The sequence below is a fragment of the Pteropus vampyrus genome, unplaced genomic scaffold (assembly GCF_000151845.1).
Source record: "Pteropus vampyrus isolate Shadow unplaced genomic scaffold, Pvam_2.0 Scaffold1, whole genome shotgun sequence".
In the NCBI taxonomy this organism is placed as follows: domain Eukaryota; kingdom Metazoa; phylum Chordata; class Mammalia; order Chiroptera; family Pteropodidae; genus Pteropus; species Pteropus vampyrus.
In genome coordinates, this window is record NW_011888782.1 from 42,172,107 (window position 1) to 42,193,313 (window position 21,207).

The window sequence follows — 21,207 nt, forward strand, 5'->3', positions numbered from 1 at the left end:
GCAAATATGTAGTGATAGAAAGAAATCTAACTATGGGAGGTAAAATTAAAAAAAAAAATTCATAGACCTGTATGTCAAAAGAAAAAAAAGCTAATTTTACTGTATGATATTTTAAAATTTAAAATAAAAAATACCATGTGACAGATGTCTATCGATAGGCGTATAGGTAAATAAAGTATGTATGGTATATTCATACAATGGAATATTATTGAACAATAAAAAGATTGTAAAACCATGGATTAGTCTCAAAGGCATTACTGATGCAAGAAGCAGGATAAAATGAAGTATATCTTATGCGATTTCATTTATATGAACTTCTAGAGTAGGCAACATTAACATAGGATGACACAAAATCAGAGCAGTGGTTGCCTCTGTATGGGGTGTGGTTGAAATGCTCTTGGTCTTGGTCAAATCTGACTGAACAGTACAGGTAAGATCTGAGTACCTCAATATATGTAAATTACATTTCAGTAAGAAATAAGCATTTAGTTGGCTTGTCCTTTACACCAGAATTTCTTATGGTGTTTAAAGGTGTAAAAAACACTTAACAACATCTGTAGCATATGTTATCATTTTCTTTTAAAGATAAATTGGAGTTTCTTTTGGTTTCTTAATGAAATAAACATAATATCCAAAAAATAAATCTTGTGACAAACAATTAAAATGCAATGTGCAGAGTATGCAGAAGAAGGGGGATGAGGACAGAACTCTACATTCTCTTGGGGTGAGGATCTGTTGGTGCATATCAGGGAAGACATTCAGAAAGAAGTGAACTGCATCTGGATGTTGAGGAAAGATTAAGAATTCAATGCACAGGTCAGGAAAGAGCATTCCAGAACAACATGAGCAAAGTCACAGATGTCAGAGGGCTGGGGGAAGTCCTTCTGGGTGAGGACACACAGGGTCCTGTGGGAAATGAAGTTCTAAAGGAGGGCTGGGTTCAGGTTGTCAAGATCATCCCCTTCCCTCCCCCACACCCGGTGCTAAGCACTCTATGTGTGCAATTTAATTTAATCCTCCTAATCATCTCCATTTTTCAGAACTGGGATTGGGAAGCGCAGGGCCTTGCCAGCGGTGCAAGCATTCCCACACGGATAGCTTGGGCTCTTACTCTCATCCTCAATGATGTGCTGCCCCCTATCTGCCATGCTGAGAAGTCTGGCCTTGTTCACGATGCTCATGGGATCTAAGGGAAACTTTTACCTCATCAGTAAGCAGATAATTGGCCTCTGACAAGAATGGATGATTTGGGCTGTAGTTCTCAGTCTTTTTTCCTCCCTCAATTCACTTGTTAGCAGGACTATTTTTTAACAAGATCATCAGTAACAGTGGCTGAGCAGTGATCACCGAGGACTGTTTCCATGCTACCCGTTCCACAGACACCCTCCTTCTGCCGGCTGGTTCTAACTTGGGGATTGGGTCAGCAATAAGATGATGGAACTGTTCCTCTTACAAGTTTCTAAGTGGGAGATGAGGTACTCTTGGTGTCCCCAAATCTAAATGAGAACATGTATGGAGTAGAGGGGCTGGTTGTGGGGAATTTTGTGCAGATGTTCTCACCAATTGTTCCAGAGGATGCTGAGACACTGAAGTAAACAGGATTTACTGACCAGCTGTTTTCCACGTCTTGGTATAATGTGGATTTTCTGGCCCCTGGACTAGCTCAGGTATGAAACTCCATCACACTTAGAGGTTTCAGAGACATCTTGGAGAGAGGGCATTATTTCCGTGGTGTTCTAAGGACGATGGTTCTCTACTGGAGAGGACCCCAAGAAGGCTCTCAGAAGAGCCCGGGCCCTTCTCTCAGAACAGACACTTCCTAAGAAAGCTCTTATTGGACAGAGATTAAGACTAGGTCAAGGGCTTGGCATTGGAGAATTGTCTTAACGCCTTTTACAACAAAGCTGTACAGTGCTCATGATTTATAAAATGTATTCATATTCATTATCCAAAAATAATTTTGAGCTCACAAAAATGCTGGATGTCAGCATTTAACAGATGAGGAAACTGAGGCTTAGGGAGGTTAAGTTGCTGACACTTGCGTAGTTTGCCCACCTGCCTGCTTTTTTTCCCCTTAGTTCCCTCCTTACCTCTCTACCCAACTTTCTTCTTTCGGTTTAAAAAAAAAGTCTAGTTATTAGTTAACTATGGGCCATCTTATTCTAGAAAAGATTTAAGGCAGCTTACAAGGTTATAAAAATAAATAAAAAGCTAGTATAAATTAAAAGTGGGAGCAAAAGAAACATAAGAATTAGACTTGAAATCAATCCAAGAGTTATAATAAAGATGTTATAATGCCCTATACATTTGCTATTGGTAGGCATACATTTGATTCTAAGTTTTTAGGAGCCACTGTGAAAAAGGAAACCTTGTCACTATTCAGAGTAGCCATAGGTTAAAACAACAACAAAACAACCAATTCCTCTGCAGAAGTACAATGATTTCAGGTTCTAAATAATTACAACACAAGTCACAACATGCATAGCAACTTCCTTTGATAATTTAACAGCTTCAAACTAGGCCTTAAAAGGAGATTCTGGTTTCACACTTTTTTTCAGTATACAAGAGAATCTACCATGTCACATGTCAAAGAACACGAAAAGAACACCGTTACCTCTGAACTCCTGTAGCAAATTCCACTTACAGAAATCAAAGCAGGTAAGACTCCAGTGAGCTCATTACTTGCTGAAACAATTTCAGGACCCAGGGAGATAGGCCTTGTGACCGTGGGGGAAGAGACAAAAATCCACCCACTGTGCTATAAGAATAAATAAGTCTTCATAGAGATGTTTCATCTCATTTTGTAAATTATTTTACCTTCATGATTAGGATCTGATGGCAAATATTAACAAGACCTTTCATATCTTACATTACTTAGGATGACTGTTTTTAATATAGAAAAGCATTATGCCTGAGTGCCATTTTCTATGTTGTACATCTTGCTGCATTCAGGCCCCAGGGCCAGGTTTTATTTACACTGGCTATTTTATACTTTCCTTACTCAACCTTCCAGTTTCCTTTACTTTTATGCCAAGGAACGGACACAGAGTTTTTCCTTTTTATAATTTATATATGCAGAAAATACATCCAAGTCAGGAATGCCCCTTTTATCCACAGGAAGAGTCTGGGGCCATCTGACTCATCGACACGACAAGCCCAGAAATAGAAAAAGCAATCTGGCTGAAAGGGAGAAATGAGTGGAAACTTCTAAGCCAGCACACAGCTAAGGTGCTATGTCATATGAAATTAATTCTCTGAGGTCAGCGATTAGAGTCAGGTTACAGCCCAAACATAATTCTGCCTGCTAATTAGTTGACCCATTACAACATTCATTTTATGGAGAGAGATGCCTAGCCATGACATCCAAGGGCGGGCTTGGGGGCAGATGGAAGGAAGCAGACAGCCAGAGAAAAAGCAATCTCTTTCTTTTACAGACGTGTCTCCCAGTCCCCTCACTGAAATGACTATTTCCTGCCTCTCTAAGGGAGGGATCAGATGTATCACGCTCCTCCTTTTCCAGCATAATGAGGCACCCGAGATCCTAGACTCTAGCAAAGTGCAAAAGATGACAGAAGAAATTAAGTTATATTCTGCTATGAGAAGCCCCTGAGGTGAGATGGTAACAAAACCACTCCTTGTATGGGAGAGAGGAAGAAGCCAGGGCATGAACAGAGTGGCTAGAATGGTACAGGTATGTACCTCTGACCTTCTGAAAACTTATCTCCCTGCAGTAAAGGCATTCAGAGTGGCAATAAGAAGAAATGCCGATTTCCAGAACCATGAACAGGAATGACTCTAAAATACAGGAATAAATCGGGACAGCAGCCCTTACTTAAAGGGAGCGTTAAGCAGTGCCTGAGGGGTTGGTGGGTGTGAGGGACAGTGGATCTGAAAGCTGGTACCTGACAATGTGAGACTCATGTACACTTAATCAATTTATAAACCGCTGTCATTAATAATAAAAATAATAACGGCAGGAGCTACGGTCACCATACACTGAGTTACTGCTCTGGGCCACGCACTGCACCAAAAGCTTTATGTCCATGACCTCACTCCTCAGAGGAGTGCTGTCGTCTCCCTTCACACACAGCCTCCAGGTGGCCCTTGACTGTTTATTTCCCTTCCTGGGGTATCCCTGATGTTCAAGCAAGCTCATGGTACCTGAATAACAAGGCAGATGGTGAGGGCTGTGCAGAAAAAAAGAGAGCTACCCTATGACTGGTTTGCAGCAGGCCCTGAATCACGTGAGGCTGTTGAGAAGGTCAGGGTCACCAGCTGTGTGACCTGGAGGCCAATGGGAAGGCGCCCCTACTTTTTGCTTTCTCCCATCATTCTAATTTCTGCTCCCAGATTGACACATGGTGAAAGAAAAGAAGGGAAAGACTGATGCCTATAGCTGAAGTGTGCAGTTTAATGGCCAGAAACCAGACTCGTCACATGTAATCATATCATCATAGTGTTGGTGACAGAGTTAAGACAGTTGAAAAAACAGCTGCTATTCCAACTTCCAATTTTCAAGTTATTGTTGGGGCTGAAATTTCTCTCACCTCAAGTGTTTTTATTTTGGAAGATCTCCAAAGCACACTTTAGCCATATTCGTGTAATTGAAACATGAAAAAAATAGGGATGTTTTTCAGCCGCATTAAACTCTAACCAGATGCTCTTTAAAAATTTTTGCATGTACATAGCACCTTTAATTCTAGCTGAGAGTCATTTCATTCACCCCTGAAGTACATCCACCAACGACTGAATATACTAACTCTTTAAGAGCCTCGATTACCCAAATGACACATAACATCTCCAGAGAGGTAGAGGATCCCAAAAGCCTTTCTAAGTCTCCCTCTCCACTCACACCACTGGGAATCCAAGTCAAATCAATTTAACAGACATTTACTGAACACTTTCTGTGTATCAGGAGCAAAGATGAAGCACAGTGGGAAGTTGGCATGAGCATAACCAACTTGCAAAGTGAAAATGACATGTAGGATTCCTATAAAAAGTGTTAGGGCCAGGACCCGACCTGAATGGCTTACTTGAAAGACAATGTTTCTGGCACCTTTTCGTCTATTATCCACCAGGAAAAGAGAGAAATAGTTTGGGCATTTAGAGGGGAAACTGTGAAGAAAAACTGATGACAGGTTGCCTAGAGTCCAGGAATTCTCAGGTCACCACCCTGAGGATAACCCCAGAGCACGGACCTGGCTGTAACTTGCTCAGGCAGTATTTGGTCCCCAAGTAACCACTTTGACTCCTTCCATATATGGTGACGAAAGGAGATTTGACTTTGGGTGGTGAACACACAAGGCAATATACAGATGATGTATTACTGAACTATACACTTGAAACCTATATAATTTTTATTACCAATGTCACCCCAATAAATTTAATGAGCCCCCAAAATGTAAATAGAATTATGTAAACTTCGAGGTTAAAACTCCACAGGAGTTTGCTTTTATACTTAGAATAACACCCATATTCTCTACCACAAAGCACAAGGCCCTGTCATGACTGGGCCTCCACTTATTCCTCAGTTTTCCCGTTCTCCGACTTGCCCCACTACACCCCAGCGATCCTGACCATCTAGGGTTCCTGGGACATGACAACTCCTTCATCGCCTCTGAGTCTTTATCCTCATTATTCTCACACTCACACTGCTCCTCTTGGTCCTGCTCTTTCACATAACTCAAGTCGCCTCTGACATCCAAAGCGGGTGTCCCCTCCTTCTCCATTCTGTCACGATTTTCTCGTACTTTTCATAGTAGAACGATCACAAGTTGTAATTATCTGACTTATTTGTTGACTTGCTCTTATTTGCTCCTTACCCTAAACTTCTAAGACGGCAAGAACCAATAACATCTGCTTTTTTAATGCGACATCCCTCATGTGCAGGATGGTGCCCGGACACGGCAGGCTGCAGTAAATAATTGTTAAATGGATGAATGAAGTGAATAAGATTGCATATAGTAAATTAAAAAAAAAAAAAAAACTGTAGAAGAGGGCCATCTTTTTATTTTATTTTATGTTTTTACCACCACTGTAAATCTTGGATTTCTGTTAGAGGTTTTTCATGTATTATTTTAACCGGGACCACCCTGACTGAACTTGAGAGGCCGAGAGAATGGAGACCAAACTTATGGCTACAATTAGAAACTTTCAAAATGATTGCTTTAAAACACTAGGTTTGGCATACAAAGCATTTTGAATAAGGATGGATTAGAACCTTTCTCATTTAAAGATATTTGTGGTTGAAAGCAGAGTTGCTCTTATATATGTAGCATGGTGTTTCTTAACTTAAGGAAAAATTACAAAAGAATCTGAAAGTCAAGGGCCAGAACACTTAAGAATTAAGATAGCACAATGTATTCCTGGGAAGCTATTGTGAAACTGGCCTGAGCGGACCACCCTTGTTCACCCTGCCATTTGGTCTTGGCCCGGGATGACGAACCACAGAGTTGTCTAGAGACTCGGAAGTACCTTGGGTCCCAGTCCCTGCCTCCTCAACCCTGTCTGATGGCCAAAGGGGAAGATCTTGAGTCTTTAGACTGTGTCCTGTTTGGTTCTTTGGTCAGTGAGGACCAAGTCTGGCAAGCTACCAGGAGCCTGGCCGCACTAGAAAAGGAGGCCTAGACTTGTTTTCCTGCCTTGGAATGCTCTCTGGGAGCCTGGAGCAGGCCCTGGTGACCTGCCTATGGGACTAACAGCAGCCTTTCTCTAACTCCCAGTGATTGGCTCAGCCCTTACGATCATCCTCTCTCCCTGTTTTCCTCTGTGTATTTGATTTCTCTGCTAGGATTACAGTTGTTCGGAACCTAGTTTATTGGCTGGGGTTCAGCTTCCTTGCATAATTCTTTTCTTTCTATGTTACCTGCTCCCCATTCTCTAGCTACTGCTTGGAATCAGGCCCCAACTCAGGCAGCTCACCTGGAATCTTGCTGCAGCCACGGGCTCCAATTCCCCCTGCAGTGCTGAAATACCCCACTTGTAGTGTATGCTGCTGGTCCCCATGCTGGAGCAGTCTCACCCATTCCTCATCCCAACCCACAGCTGGCCTCTGAGGTCCCAGAATCCTTCATCTATGAAAGTGCATAGAGGTGATGTTAGTAGCTACCTCAAGACACAGGGATAGCCTTGCCTAAACCTAGAGATTACTCTGGGGAAGCTGTGACATAGCGGCTTCTTCTCCAAGGCTTTATGTCAAGTACAGGGTACCCACTGGTGTGAAATTTAAAGCCAGGTTACACAGTTTTCATAAGTAAAATAAAAGGATAAAATTAGATGAGCCCTGAGTTTATTTTCAGGTGAAACATTACAGGGTCCCACGAAAGCCTTCGGATTCCAAATCCTGTGGGCGTCCCACTCCATCACCTTGACTATAAATTTCTGCTAAAATGCCTCTGGTGGTCCCTCACTTTCTATGGAGAACAGTTATAACATCTAGTATCAAAGCCTCTATGATCTTTAACATTCTGGACTCAAATAAAGATTATACTTTACCTAGTACAAACCCGGACACCATACCCTGTCTTCCAGGCATGGGAGCAGCTTGCCAGTGCTGAACCCATCATGTGCTTTCTGCCACGTGCTTACATCATATCCTCTGCTGAGAATGTCCTCCTTCTTACCCTTCCCCTGGCAGAAACCTACTATTCCTCCCCCTAAGGTGTCCAGTTCAAATATTTCCACCTCACCCCAACCTTGTGCAGCTTCTCTGATCTCCAGCTGACGCAGACTCAAACAGAATTATGTTCAGCCCTATGTGATAATGCACAGCTCATTAAAATTAGAATTTTGATGTGTGCCTCTCCTATTAGACTGTGACTTTTTGAGGGACATTTTATCTGTAGAGCACTAAGACCTTGCATAGTGCACGGCATATTGGGGGCACTCAGTAAATATCTGTTGAAGTGAACTGAAAATCATGTGCTTATGGATATGTACATCTGTCCTTTAGGCTACCAGAGACAATGGTTACTAAGGCAGGATTTGAGCTAGAAAACTAAACAAGTTTTCTGCTGATACAGTGTCTTTTTACAAGATGTGAAATTAGAAAGGAAAATAAGACTAGAATGAACTAACATTTTTAAAGAGAAGAAGGGCTGAGAGGGGATAAAGACTTCTAACTCATGTATTTTCCTGTTCTCAAAGGAACTTTCCAGCCAAGGAGAAAATGTTGGTTCAAGCTGAAATGCTGCTGGGATTATTCTTCCTCTCCTTTTTCCTCTCGTTTTCAGAGAACCAGTGCCTACTTGAAAAAGTAATATGGAAACAAGAGTGAAGAGGGCTATGCAGTGATATATATTATCAAAGGTACTGAGGGATGATAGCCATGCCGAGAGAAAGTATTACATAATGACATCAAAATAGGATACTTGAGGAATGTCTTAGAGCTTAAACAGCTGTCACCTGGTATTTTGGCATTCTCAAAGTATATGAAGAAATAGCCCCTGGAAACTAAAGAGTACAAATTATTTGCACCAAGATTCCAAGGTCAAGAACATGTTTTCCTCACCGCCCCCAAACTGTTAGTATCATTTTCACTTTAGAAAAAGATGAAACCCTAAAATATGTATAATTTCAAAACATTGTCTATAGGTGGGTTTCAAAGGAAGAGCGAGACACTCCTCATTATACCAGATATTTCTGTATACACAAATACAGACTTGTGTATTTGGGAATATTTTTCTATTTTGTAGATTATCCAGACCTTTTATTTTTATGGATAGGTCATTAATCCCATCCTTAGGGAATATGAAGGAGAGGATAATATGTGAAATTTAAATCTGTCAATTTTGCTGCTAAAAAATGTCTGTTAGGAAAAAAATTTAAAACCTTGGAATTTAAAAATGACTGATACATTTAATATGTGTACTTTTCTTATTTATCTTCTAGTTCACTGAGATGCTGTTTCAAAATTGCTTTACACTAGAGTTGCTTTCTTTTGTCCACTTGGTCAAAGTGATCAGTGGTGCTTTCTCCAGTCAATACATATTTATTGTGCACTAGCCATGTGTTAGGGGTTGAGGCCACGGTGTTGGAAAGTGCTCTCTACTCCAGGAACTCCCAGTCTCGCAAAGGAGACACAAGTAAGCTGGCAATTGCAATAAAGTGAGATTGAGGGTAAGGTATGGTTAAGCTCTGGATACCTTGGGTGTACCATGGAGGAACATAATCCACTGGGTGGGGAGAAGACAGTGGGAAGGATAATTTCTGAAATCTGAGTTAAGAGAAAGTGAGGCATGCCCAGGGAGCACTGTCTCTGATGTCCTATGATCCAGCTCAGCCACCAAGAACCCCATGTTCCTTTTTATAATTCTTTACAATTGATCGAAACAAAAAAGGAAAAACAAATTAGTTTAAACTTCACCATATTTTTAAGAACTAGTACTATATATCTCTTTTGATATCTTCCAGACATCAGCAGTAATAACTACTAGTAAGAGTCAAACAAAAAGCACAGGGTTAGGTTTTCCTGGATCATTTTCTAGTCATCAACCGACAGACTCACAGAATATTAGTGCTCAAACAGCACTAAGATATGATCTTTTTCAGTGCAAAACTTTCATAGACAAGGAAACTGAAGCTCAGAGTCAATGAAAAAATGACCACTAAAAGAAGAGGAATGTTTTTTCTTCATATTTCTCTTCTTTACTTGGTTGCTTCGTCACCTATGAGTAGGGGGAAATATGAACCTTTAAAAAATCTGTTCCCTTTCCTTGAGGGATTAGAGCTGATGGGGCTGAAAAGACTGTGGGGACTGAGAAAGTAGCTGGCTAGGTGGGAAGATTGGTTACACACAGGGGCAGTGAGCAAATAAGTAAACAGTTTGAGGATAACAGAAACCACTGCTAGGGAAGGGAGTTACAAACATGCAAAGGGCAAAAGCTAGAATGCTCCTATGGTATTAGATTGGAACTGGAGCTATCAATGTGTTTTCATGGTATTCAATAGAGACAGAACAATAGATATGGCTGTGTGTGTGTGTGTGTGTGTGTGTGTGTGTGTGTGTGTGTGTATTTATTTCCTCATTCTTCTGGTTGAGAGGGCCTAGAAGCAATGGGCGCAGTCTAGTTCAGTGAGCATACCCAATGCCCAGATCTCGGTTTCCATATACTATTTTTCATAATGGATCCAGGTCTCCTCAAAGATGTGGCTAATTTCAGGGCTAGGAAGAGAGAGTACAAGATGCACATGGAATATTTTCTTATGCCAGAAAGAAAGTACTGAGAGAATATTGAGGACTTGTTTGAAGGTGACCCCACTGGACTCAAAATAAATGATAATTTTAATGGATTACAGCTCATTGATTAACATAGGAATCCACAGTACATATTGATATAAATAAATACAAAAATAAACAGGGGAGAAGAAAAGCTCTTCCTTGCAGTAGAAAGCTTATTTAGGAGCAATGTATTTACATAGTCTCAAAGTATCTTCCTACGAAATATTTAATTGCAAAGGGGCAAGCTGTAACTTTGCAGTGGAGAAATCTGGCAGATACCACCTTAACCAAGCAAGGCTAATATGGACTAGCTCAATTTATGTGTCTCCTGATATGATTAACTAAGGAGAATACAGCATTGCTTCTGTAATATTCCTGCCCAAAGTGCACAAACTCAATCTTATTAAGAGAAAACATCATATGAACCTAAATTGAGAAACATTTTACAAAATGTACTCTTCAAAAATGTCAAGTCACAAAAGAAAAGATTGCAGAACTGTTTAAGACTAAAGGAGAGCCATCACAACTAAATGGCACATGTAATCCTGGACCAGAGGAAAAAACCAATTTTTTCCCCTATAAAGGGTATTACTATTGAGATATTTGGTGAAAAGTTGAAAGGGAACTATGGATTAGAAACTAATATTGTATCAACATTAATTTACTGAATTTGATTGTTATGCTATGGTTACATAGAAGACTGTATTTATCTTTTAGAATAATAACACTTAAGTACATAAATGATTCAGAAAAATGTATACACACATTTATAAACACAAGGATGCAGGGGGAAGTGAAAGAGTGAGAGGAAAATAGAGGGAGGGGACGGGAAGGAAGAAAGGAAGAAAGCAAAGGTGGTAAAATGTTAAAAAACTAGAGAATCTGAGTGAAGAGTATACAGGAATTCTTTGTAATCCTTGTATCTTTTCTGTAAGTTTAACATTTCAATGATAAGAGTAAAAAATAAAGAGCATGGGTTTTGGTGTGACTCAGATCCAATTTTGAATTCCTAGTCTGATATTTATCATCCATGAGACCCTGGGGAAGTTATTTGATTATTCTGAATTTTGGTTTTCTTATTCGATTACCAGTATAGGACTAATTTAAAGGGATGCTTTGAAGATTAAAAAAGATAATGCAGAGATTGAGCTCCTGGCTGGCGGTGGATTTGTCTGGTAAAGGAACTGATACCTAACAGATGATGCAATATATACTTTCTGAATAAGTGAACAAATTCCTTCCTGTCCCTCCTGCTCCAATTGGAACAAGTGATACCAGCTAGAGAAATTTAGATTCTTCAAATTTTATCAATCTAAGGCATGAGATTTCTCTTAACATGTGAATAATATAAAACAAACAACTTAATAATAATGATGATAATAATAATAAATAATAAATACTACCACGTATTTGGATTGCTCTACAGTTGCTCTAAAGTTTCCTCAGCACTTTGTAGTCATGTCTCATGTGACACTGAATAGAACAGGCAGACATTCAAGTTAAAGTTCAACACAGTGTTAATAATAGCGAATCTCTACAGTGCCTTGGGTTATGACTGTCAAAGAAGAGGTCATGCCCTTGTTACTTAAATTTCATACAAAGCTTCTATCAGTTCACGGTTGCAGGATACAAAGTGAGGTTCAATTTAATGTCCATCTGGGCATCTGTTCCTAAGATGCTGGCACTGCTGTTTGTGGTTCACAGTGTATTTGGGGCAGTGACGGGACAGAGAAGGGGACCCAGGTTGTGCCGGGGAGGTTTCTTCTTTCAGCCAAGATGTGCACATGAATTTGAAATTACCCAACAGGGTGTTTCGAGCTGCCTGCCAAAGATTGGTGTCTTCTAATCTGGAGAGCAGCTGCTGGGCACAGCCATGCAAACATACACACACACGCACACACACACACAGACATTCTCAGAGAGCCTATACCTGCTTCTACTTGTGTGCTCTGGGCAGATAGCTTCCAACTTTTGGGTCGCCTCATCTTGCAGTCCAGTTCAGTGAGGCCCTTTCTTTCGTGGAGAGTGGCAAGCTGTGGGGTGAGGGATTCTTCAAGGTCACCCGTCTTCAGAGCATGAAGGACGCTGCCCGGAGAGTGAAGAGGGTTATATTTAGTGTTTGGGGCCAGTCAGCGTTGGGTTCCCCACTAACTCTCCTTTGCAGAACTGTCAGTAGTCCCTGGTTGCAAATCTTCTGTGGCTTTGAAGCCCACCGAACAAAAACTGAGAGAGTGTCCAAAAAGAAAAGAAGGAAACATTGGTGTTGGTCCCCTGGATTCCACGATTGGATTTTGGTGCGAAGGAGAAGAGAGGACTACTGAGTGTGATCAAGCATAGGTGCCTACGCAGTAAGGTAAGTGACCCTATTGCTGCTGAGGAGAGGCTCTGGGGATGTTACTGTGTTATCCAGCATCCGGGAATTGCTGCTGAGGAGAGGCTCTGGGGATGTTACTGTGTTATCCAGCATCCGGGAATTGCCAACACTGCTCTCCAGGAGCAGGATCTTCTGGATATTATGCAAGGGGATGCAGTAATCTCGGGTATGATTAAGAGCTTAAAATGATGATGACTTTTAGGCTAATATGAGTAAGAGGTGCTTGCAAAATAGAAGAACTATCTTGACAGTAGGTAAGATTTGCCAAATTAGTAGTAATGCAAGAAAACCAAAATGAAAATTTAAATTGTTTTCCTCTTAAGAGTAAGACAAATGGTCAAAAAATTTAAAAATGGTTTGAGCAAAATGACTTTCTCTGCTAATAGCTTGATTTTGTGAGCTAATGTGAATGATCAATATATAATTTCAAAACCATCACGATGTGATGAAAATAGAGAATTACTGGATAGGCTGGATTGGAGAGGAGGAATTATCTTTTCATGAAAAGACAAGAAACGAGCACCTGAAAATGGCAACTAGATTGCATTTTTTCTTTATTTTTGTTCATATTTCATTGATGCTAAGACTTGATGAATGGAAGCCAGAAAACAGAAGCAGATTTTTGAGGTAGGGTTTTTGGAAGGTCTTGAGGATTACCTATCGCCTCAAAAAACATGACTAGATATTCATTGTACATCACATCTCATTGTCAACAGGAAATGATGCTGGACTGCTGCCAAAAGATACCAGAGAAAGTTCTGCTCACTGTACTTGCTCTGGGAGAATTAGTCAATGTTTAGGGTAACTGCATAGTTTTGAATACAGGAGCTCCATTCAACAGAGAATATGAATATGTCAGCTAAAATGTTTGACGCATTCAATCATTCCCATTTCTCTTCATAATGACAGATGATCACATATCTTTTTTTCAATATCTGAGCAAGTCTCAGGAAGGGTTACAAGAGGTGCAATACGCATATTGCTTAACTACACTATGTTCCATGTATGTATTAGGTTTCTATAAAGGAGAGCATGGGCTATTGCACTACTGGAGTGAATGCTTTTAAATTATGGCACTGTTCCTCTAGCTGCAACCAAAAATGCTTTTCCTATGATGACGCTTTCTGATATGCAGGCACACCTCGTTTTACTGTGTTTCACAGATTTTCTTTTTTTTTTTTTACAAATTGAAGGCAAGATCCTCCACCCACAAAGGGATTGCTTTAGTGTGATCATCATTTTATTGCAGTGGTCTGAAACGGAACTCATGATATCTGAGGTGTGCCTGTATCAATCTTCTATCCATAAAAACCAAATGTTCTAAGTAAATATATGTCTACTGTTATCAGATGCTATTATGAAACTCACATCATATACTTAATTAAAAATCAGCACAAATACTTTAAAAGCTGTCTGCAAAATAAATAAATAAATAAAAGCTGTTTGCTACAAAAAAATTCTATAGGCAGCAATAATGTTCATGGGCTATTTCCACTTCTTTAGAACAAAAATATGGAACAATTAAGACAGGTCTACTCTGATGAGAGTTTTCCAAGTAATTTCCCAAAGCAATGTGGGTTTGGGTTCTTGTGATAACCAATGCAAAACTGGGACAAAGGAAAGTATTGATTAAAAACAGAGAGTTGCAATTTTTAAAAAGTTTAGTTTCCATTAAAGTTCATGTATAATTGTTATTTTTTGCTTAAACTGTTATTAAAGTAAAGAACTTATTAGCCAAGAATTGGCCTTAGGTAGTGGCACTGTCACTAGAAATGGAAATGCTTTATCATAGCTTCAAAAATGATGGTGTATTTGATAGAGCACTATTGAGAAGACTAAAGTTGCAACTCGCTAAGAGTTGGATAGGTCCAAGGATGGAAAAAATCGAGAGTAAAGGGTCCTATATTCTTTTCTTCAGAATAGAGTCCACATTATTCTTTGTCTTAAAGCAAAATTTTTATTACCATTGAAATACATGTCTTGCTTCTCTAATATGCTGCATTAAAAAACATTCAAAGAAAAAAATGTTAGTTGCTTTTATTTGCTGTCGGATAGAACTACTGACCACCAGCATTTAATAATCATTCATGCAGAGCACAAAAGTTTATTATTGTTATTATTATTGTTGTTGTTGTTTTGTTGTTGTTGTTGTTTCACTATGATTAGAGAAAATACTTTTACAGTAAAGGGCTTAATCTGCTCATTTGTTCATTCATTCAGCAAATATTTCAGAATGCCTTCTATATGCTGGATTACTGGAGATACAGCAGTAAATGAGGCAGACATGGTTTCCACGTGCCTCAAGTGCAGGAATCTGCACAGAGGGGCCGATTACTAGTGGTTTGAACCGGTATATTCTTCATGTGGTTTTACCATGGTATTTTCTCCCTCATTTCTGATTGAAGAAAAGTTAAGGGTCAGAAAAAATATATTGTTCCTACTTTATAAAGGTTATTTAGTGTCTGCAAGATATGGAGATAATTCCGGAGACCAAATAGTCAAATAATCAGGTTAGAATATACATTTTAGTGTCAATACTTGAGACTTCTTTGAGGGATGCTGACATATTTTGCTGTTTTAAACTACAGATGTTAAATAAAAGGCTCACATACTGATAGGTTGCTTCTTCAGAATTGGGTCAGACAGGAAGTCTCTAAGGAAGACATTAGAACAAAATCTTTACTATAATCTCATAACTATGTGGGATTCAAATGTGATGGACGGTTAAGATGTTTCTCTCCAATCTGTCTGACAGAGACAGTCAGTTGCTAGAGGGCTATATCTGAAAGAGTGACAGTGTTGTATTTCTCACCTTGACCTAGGAGATTTTTTTATGATGGCATTAATCATAACAATCATTTTATACCTCTGAACTGTTTACAGAATTCTGATATCAGTCACTCACTTGATCCCATGGTGACCTTACATGATAGCAAAGGCAGGTATTATTCCCTGTTCAGTAGGTAGAAAAACTAGGTTTTAGAAGTTTAAGAAAGTAACCCAGCTAATTTTCTTTCTAATGCACAGTCTCATTAAGTAATTTCTCAAATGAAAGACTAGAAAAATTCTAAGTTTTCAACATGATAACTCACAGCTCCAGCCTACTGTTTGAAGGTGGAAGCAGCCAGCTAGAAATTATGCCACTAGAGAAGTTTTAGGCTCTCCCTGCACCCATCTTCTTCCTGCCTCCATTTCCCTTTTAGGTACTCGCCCTATAGTTCTTTCCTCTGGCCTTCAAAAAATGGGTTCAGTTGCTAAAAGAGATATAAGCTACTGCCTTTTTTTCTTCTTTAAGACAGGAACAGTATAGTATATTCATATATTCACTTACTTGTGAATGCCAAATAAAATTTTAAACTGTTGGTTAGTGCTACCAGCCTGGCAACGTAAAACACTGTCTCATTGGATCAGACTAACAGCCACTCAGTCTAGAACTTGCTTCTGGACGAAGTTTATCATGGGTAAGAGAGAACACCACAGGACAAAATTCTCTATGTGGATAAATAGTAAGCATGGTTAACTGAGAGCAATATCAAGATAGGCAGAGCTGAACAGAACAGTCTTAAATGAATGAAGAAGGTGTTTTTGAAGGATTTTGAGAGAGTACATCAATCTGCTGGTAACTAGGCTACTGAGGGTAGCAGTGTGTATGATATCAGACATAGCTAGCTAATACTTTGTTACTAGCTATGACCAATCAAATGTACAAGTCTTCATTTCTTCCTTACATTTTTTCCCTGGAATTTATTCTGTACTTATTTAAAGTTTTGCTGTAGTTGTTTGGAGGCTTTTAGCTACTTTTCTCTCATGTTGGTGGCTTGGAATAAATGTCATAGGTATTCATAATGGGTCTAGGGACAACCCCTTGACTAGGAGAGTAGAATTCAGGGGAGGATAGCAAGGTGGATGAAGCAGAGGCTGCTTCTGTGTTTCTCCTTAGAGCTGCTGCCCCTGGACCTAAAACAAAGAGACAGAGGCAGCTGCCTCCGAACCACGGTATTAAACTGCCAGGTTGTGACTAGGGACACCAACATCTTGGTTTTCAGCTGCTCTGAACATCTTCACATGAAGCTATTTTAAGGACCTTTGCATTTGATCAGGGAGCATGTGGGGTTAAGCCTGGTGTTTTCCATTTCAGTTTTAGATCTTAAGCAGGTGCAGTTAGTTATTAGTTCAGAATTTTAAAACTTATTGTTGTATATAACCCCAACCAATGAAAAATACCTTTATATTAGGGGAGAAAAGTTTGTTACTAAGATGAAGACTTATTTCTTAAATAAAATTTAAAGTTTTTAGAGCTTGAATTTTAAAAATCACTGATGTTTTCTAAAATTTTTGTTTGTTTGGCAAATTTTGGTTAAAATGTGAAAGAATAAATAAAACCATTTGGCTAGTGTTGGGAAAATATATTATGATTTGTGCTAAGGCCCATTAATGTAACTCTCTATTCTACTTATTATGCTTGGAATATTACTGACAAGGATATCACTGTATATTAGGATTGGACATTTAGGATTGTGACAATATCAAACTGTGATTTACCTCTTGAACTTTGACAATTAGAGAAAGATATCCTCTAAGACTCATCCCACTCCTTCAAGGTACACAGTTGAAAAGAAAGTAAAACCAATACAAAAAAAAATCCTTTCTTTTAAAAATGTCTTTCAGCATTTTTAAGCAAATTCCTCTAAAATTTATATAGGTCTTCCTTGTCTGTTAAAACTATGTCTCTAATGGTCCACCATACGCTCATGCATCTGAATCAGACTTGTCCATTCTTAGTTTAAAAGGTATGTTTGTATGGTTTAGGGGTCGACTACAAATGGGTGAGAAGGAATGTTTTGGGGTAATAGAACTGCTCTGTGTCCTGACAGTAATGGTAGTTATATGACTGGATGGATGCTTACAATTTGCAGATTGTACACTAGAAGGGAGAATTTTACTGCATGTAAATCATAACTTAATAAAATAAATGCAAAAAAGATGTTAAGAATCACCATGTATATGGATCTGATGTACTGAAGTTCTTGCATATGTTTTCCGTGGGAAAAAAATAAAGAAATTTTAGAGTACTAATATAAACAAAGGAGAAAAAATCATTGAAAAATAACTGATATAGTCTACCCTTCTCATTTTACAGATGAAAATTGAGGCCTGTGGAAGTTTTCCCAAAGTCTCAGAACTGGTTAGTGGCAGAGAAAGATACCTGTTTTTCTAGAAATAGTTAAAAATGACCAACTTACAGAAATTCAACTCTCTATTCCTGTGCAACACTGTCAAAATTGCATTGTCTAATGAAAAAAGTCATGGGGCAAAAACTATTAAAAAACTTCAAGTAGCTGCCTTCCAAATGTTGTGTTGAGAAACTGGCTAAAGTCTGCTGGCTTCTGATAAATATACAATTACAAGGGAAAATCAGCTGATTTTAGTAGTCAGTAGACATTATTGTATGCATAGTATCTGTCAAAAAACAATAGCTACCACCGCCTCTGCTACTACCACCGCTGCCTGCACTCACTACGGATGTGTGTGGTGAGGGGGTGTCACAAAAGAAGATGACCCTGGCCATATTTGAAGGGGGCATGCATTTGTTCATTTGTTTACTTATTTGTGTTACTAACAAATGTCAGGCACTTCCCTGGGTCCTACAATCCAATGTTGATCTTGGAATTATAGTAGCATCTACACAAGGAGCAATGCCCAACCATCAAAACAGAGTAATGGCTGTTTGAATATAGCAATATTGAACGAAATCCCAGTTAGAACTAAACTGATAAATGAAATGTGTCATTATAATTCTCAATGCCTAAGAGCATGGATTTTCCCAAATAACATCATAGGTTCTAGTTCCAGGTTTGTGTGATCTTCAACAAGTTACTTAACCTTTCAAAACCTTAAGTTTCCTCAATCATAAAATAGAGATAATAACTGTACTTGCCTTGTTGGGAGCAACATGTGAGAAATATAAAGTGTTAAGTACAGTTAGTGACACATAAATGCTCAAGAGTCAGGAGCTATTATTCTCATTATTATCAATACAGAAAACTCTCACCATGGTGTTACAGATTGGGTCTAACAAAATTCAGTTTTGAAAATGTGGTATGCTAGGTCCTTCTGAGAAGCTAATAAATGCTACAAGGCCCAGTATACACACCGACACAAAACGTTGGATCCCTTGGACTAAATTAAGAAGCCTTGGGCTAGAAACATCATTTAGAAACCAAGGGAACTGGCATTTGAATGATGTGTTTTCTTTGGGACCCTAAGAACCACTGCTGTAAACAACACTATATGCCCACACACAGGTACAAATTTAAAATGCCAAATTTTGTGGGTTTGGCATTTAAAAAAACCCAGAAAGTTGATTATTAAAAGCAAACCATAAATTTCCTTGACTTATGTTAAAGAAGAAATATCCTTTTCCCTTCCCTGAGTTCTCTAGCCACAATCAAGTGACTATTTTTTTTCAATTATCTTGCTTTCTCCTGCCATAAAATTTATATCATGTAATGGAAATTCTGCACTCAAAATGTGATAATTTATGGGCTCAAAGCCCAGAAGATTCTGAGGAGACAATGAAATTCCTAAATGTGTGCAAATTATTTCAGAATGGGAAATGACTCTTCCTGTGTAGCAGTAATTATTTATATAACACTACCTTGGGAGAATATTAATGGTACAGCATTAAATTACTTCTTTTAAAACAAGGCACTTTTACAGGGTTTTATTGTTCTTTCCTAATTTGGAAAGACAGCATCTGTACACACAAAATAGCAAGTTTTACTATCCTAGTGTTAAGTGGTTTGGTCAGATTTCAGACTGTACTGATGCATTAAATACCTGCCAAATGTGTGGAAGGAAGGCTCCAGTTCAAAACATGACACAGTTGTGGATCCATTACTCTAAAAGTAAGCCAAGTGACCAGGAAATTCCACTACCAACAAAGTGCCCAAAGAAGCCATAATGCCTACCGAAGGGAGAAAAACTTTAGTTTGCCACAAATTCATATCCACTTAGTAATTTTCCCAGATGGTATCATAAAACTGCAATCGTGGCCTAAATAATCTAGTTATTTCGGCATATAATTCTATTATGATGTTCCGATCCACATCTGGATAGTTCATTTGCACAAGGCAATTTCAGTTGAAAAGAAAACTCCAAAGGTCCAGCTAGGTCTAGTGGAACTAATCTGTATATAAATAAAGATTTTTTTTTTTTTTAAAGTATGGAAGAACATAAAGATTTGCACCTGTACTTGAGGCATTAAAACAGTAGTTCAGTTCGAACTGGTAGCTACAAATTTACATCTCTTGGCTCTGTCACAAAATCCACAAGTATTTAATGGTTTCAGAGTTAGATCAGATATGTTAGTGGCAAAATGCCAGTCACCATTTTAATGGGGCTTTTGCATTTCTACCCTTTGCCTTACTGACAAAAAAGCAATTTTTAGTTTCCTTTGGCACATTTCGGATATCCTATTAATTGGGGGTGGTGGTGGGGTGGTGGTATAGGTTCCAGGATTCCCCGAGGATACCAAAATCCACGGATGCTCGTGTCCCTTATATAAAATAGTGTAGTCTTTGTATATAACCCACACACATCCTTTCATATACTTTAAGTCATCTCTAGATTACTTATAATACTTAATACAGTGTAAATACTATGTAAATAGTTGTTATATGTATTGTTTAGGGAATAATACAAGACAAAAAGTCTGTACATGTTTAGTACAGATATGACCATTTGTAGGCCTAACTACAATAGTATAACATAACATTTTTTTGGAATATTTTTGTAGTTTTTTTTTTTTTTCCTAAGCGGTAAAATAACCTCTGGCATTTAATTTTCCAAATGTGACAACATACTACAGGAATCAGAGTATTGGCATCATATTAGTGGAACAACCAGTCAGACATCACGTGAGTGAATCAGATGGGGTTTAAATTCATCTGAAGGATTTATATTCCCAGCAGGTAGGTAAGCAAAAGGTCTTGGCACAGGCAGGGGCGCAAGCTTCCGGACACTAAAACCCTAAAACCCTTACCAGAGAAATACAGTTGCAGATGATGATGCCCATCCATGAAGGCAGATCTTTTTCAACTAAGAATTATTCTCCAGCTTTCAACTATTCTTTGGGTAAAGAGCCACAGTGGGGTTTCTTGGGACAGTCCTTCACTGGTGGCTCCTGATCCTCTACCATTTCCTACTCTCTACAAGAGTCCTCCTTGCTCCAGAGGTCATACTGTATATTGCATAATCCTGAGATTAATAAATTTTACCAGATAGGAGGACCATTGGAACAGATCCAGATTAGCCAACATGCAGAAAGGGTGCATCCTAGGCTGGCCTGGAGGAAGACTGAGTTTCCACAAAGTGTGACATCATCATCTGCAGGTGTGCCTCTCGGGGAATTCTGCAGTCTGGAAGCTTGCACTTCTCTGTGTAATGGTATCCTGACTGTACCAACTTGTGTCTGTGCTCTTTTGAGGAGTCAGCCTCTTCTGATTTACTGAAGTATCTAGATCTGATTGCTTCATTAATCCCAGCCTACCACGGACAGTAATTTCATTTTTTCTGCATATCTTATGCATAGCACACATAGATATTTTCTTCT

At 38.9% G+C, this 21,207-nt stretch overlaps 1 protein-coding gene across 3 annotated transcripts in view; it reads right to left on the minus strand.

Annotated features, from left to right (window-relative positions):
* The window catches only part of CMSS1 (cms1 ribosomal small subunit homolog (yeast)), a 343,642-nt gene that overhangs the window by 53,036 nt on the left and 269,399 nt on the right, over nt 1-21,207 (minus strand). For 2 of the 3 annotated variants that reach the window (XM_011354498.2, XM_023527531.1), the window contains exon 2: nt 12,150-12,304. The exons of the other annotated variant lie outside the window; for it this stretch is intronic. In XM_011354498.2, the coding sequence (XP_011352800.1) occupies nt 12,150-12,204 (55 nt within the window). In that variant the 5' untranslated portion in view covers nt 12,205-12,304. The remainder of the gene's footprint in view (nt 1-12,149; nt 12,305-21,207) is intronic. 3 annotated transcript variants of the gene reach the window in all.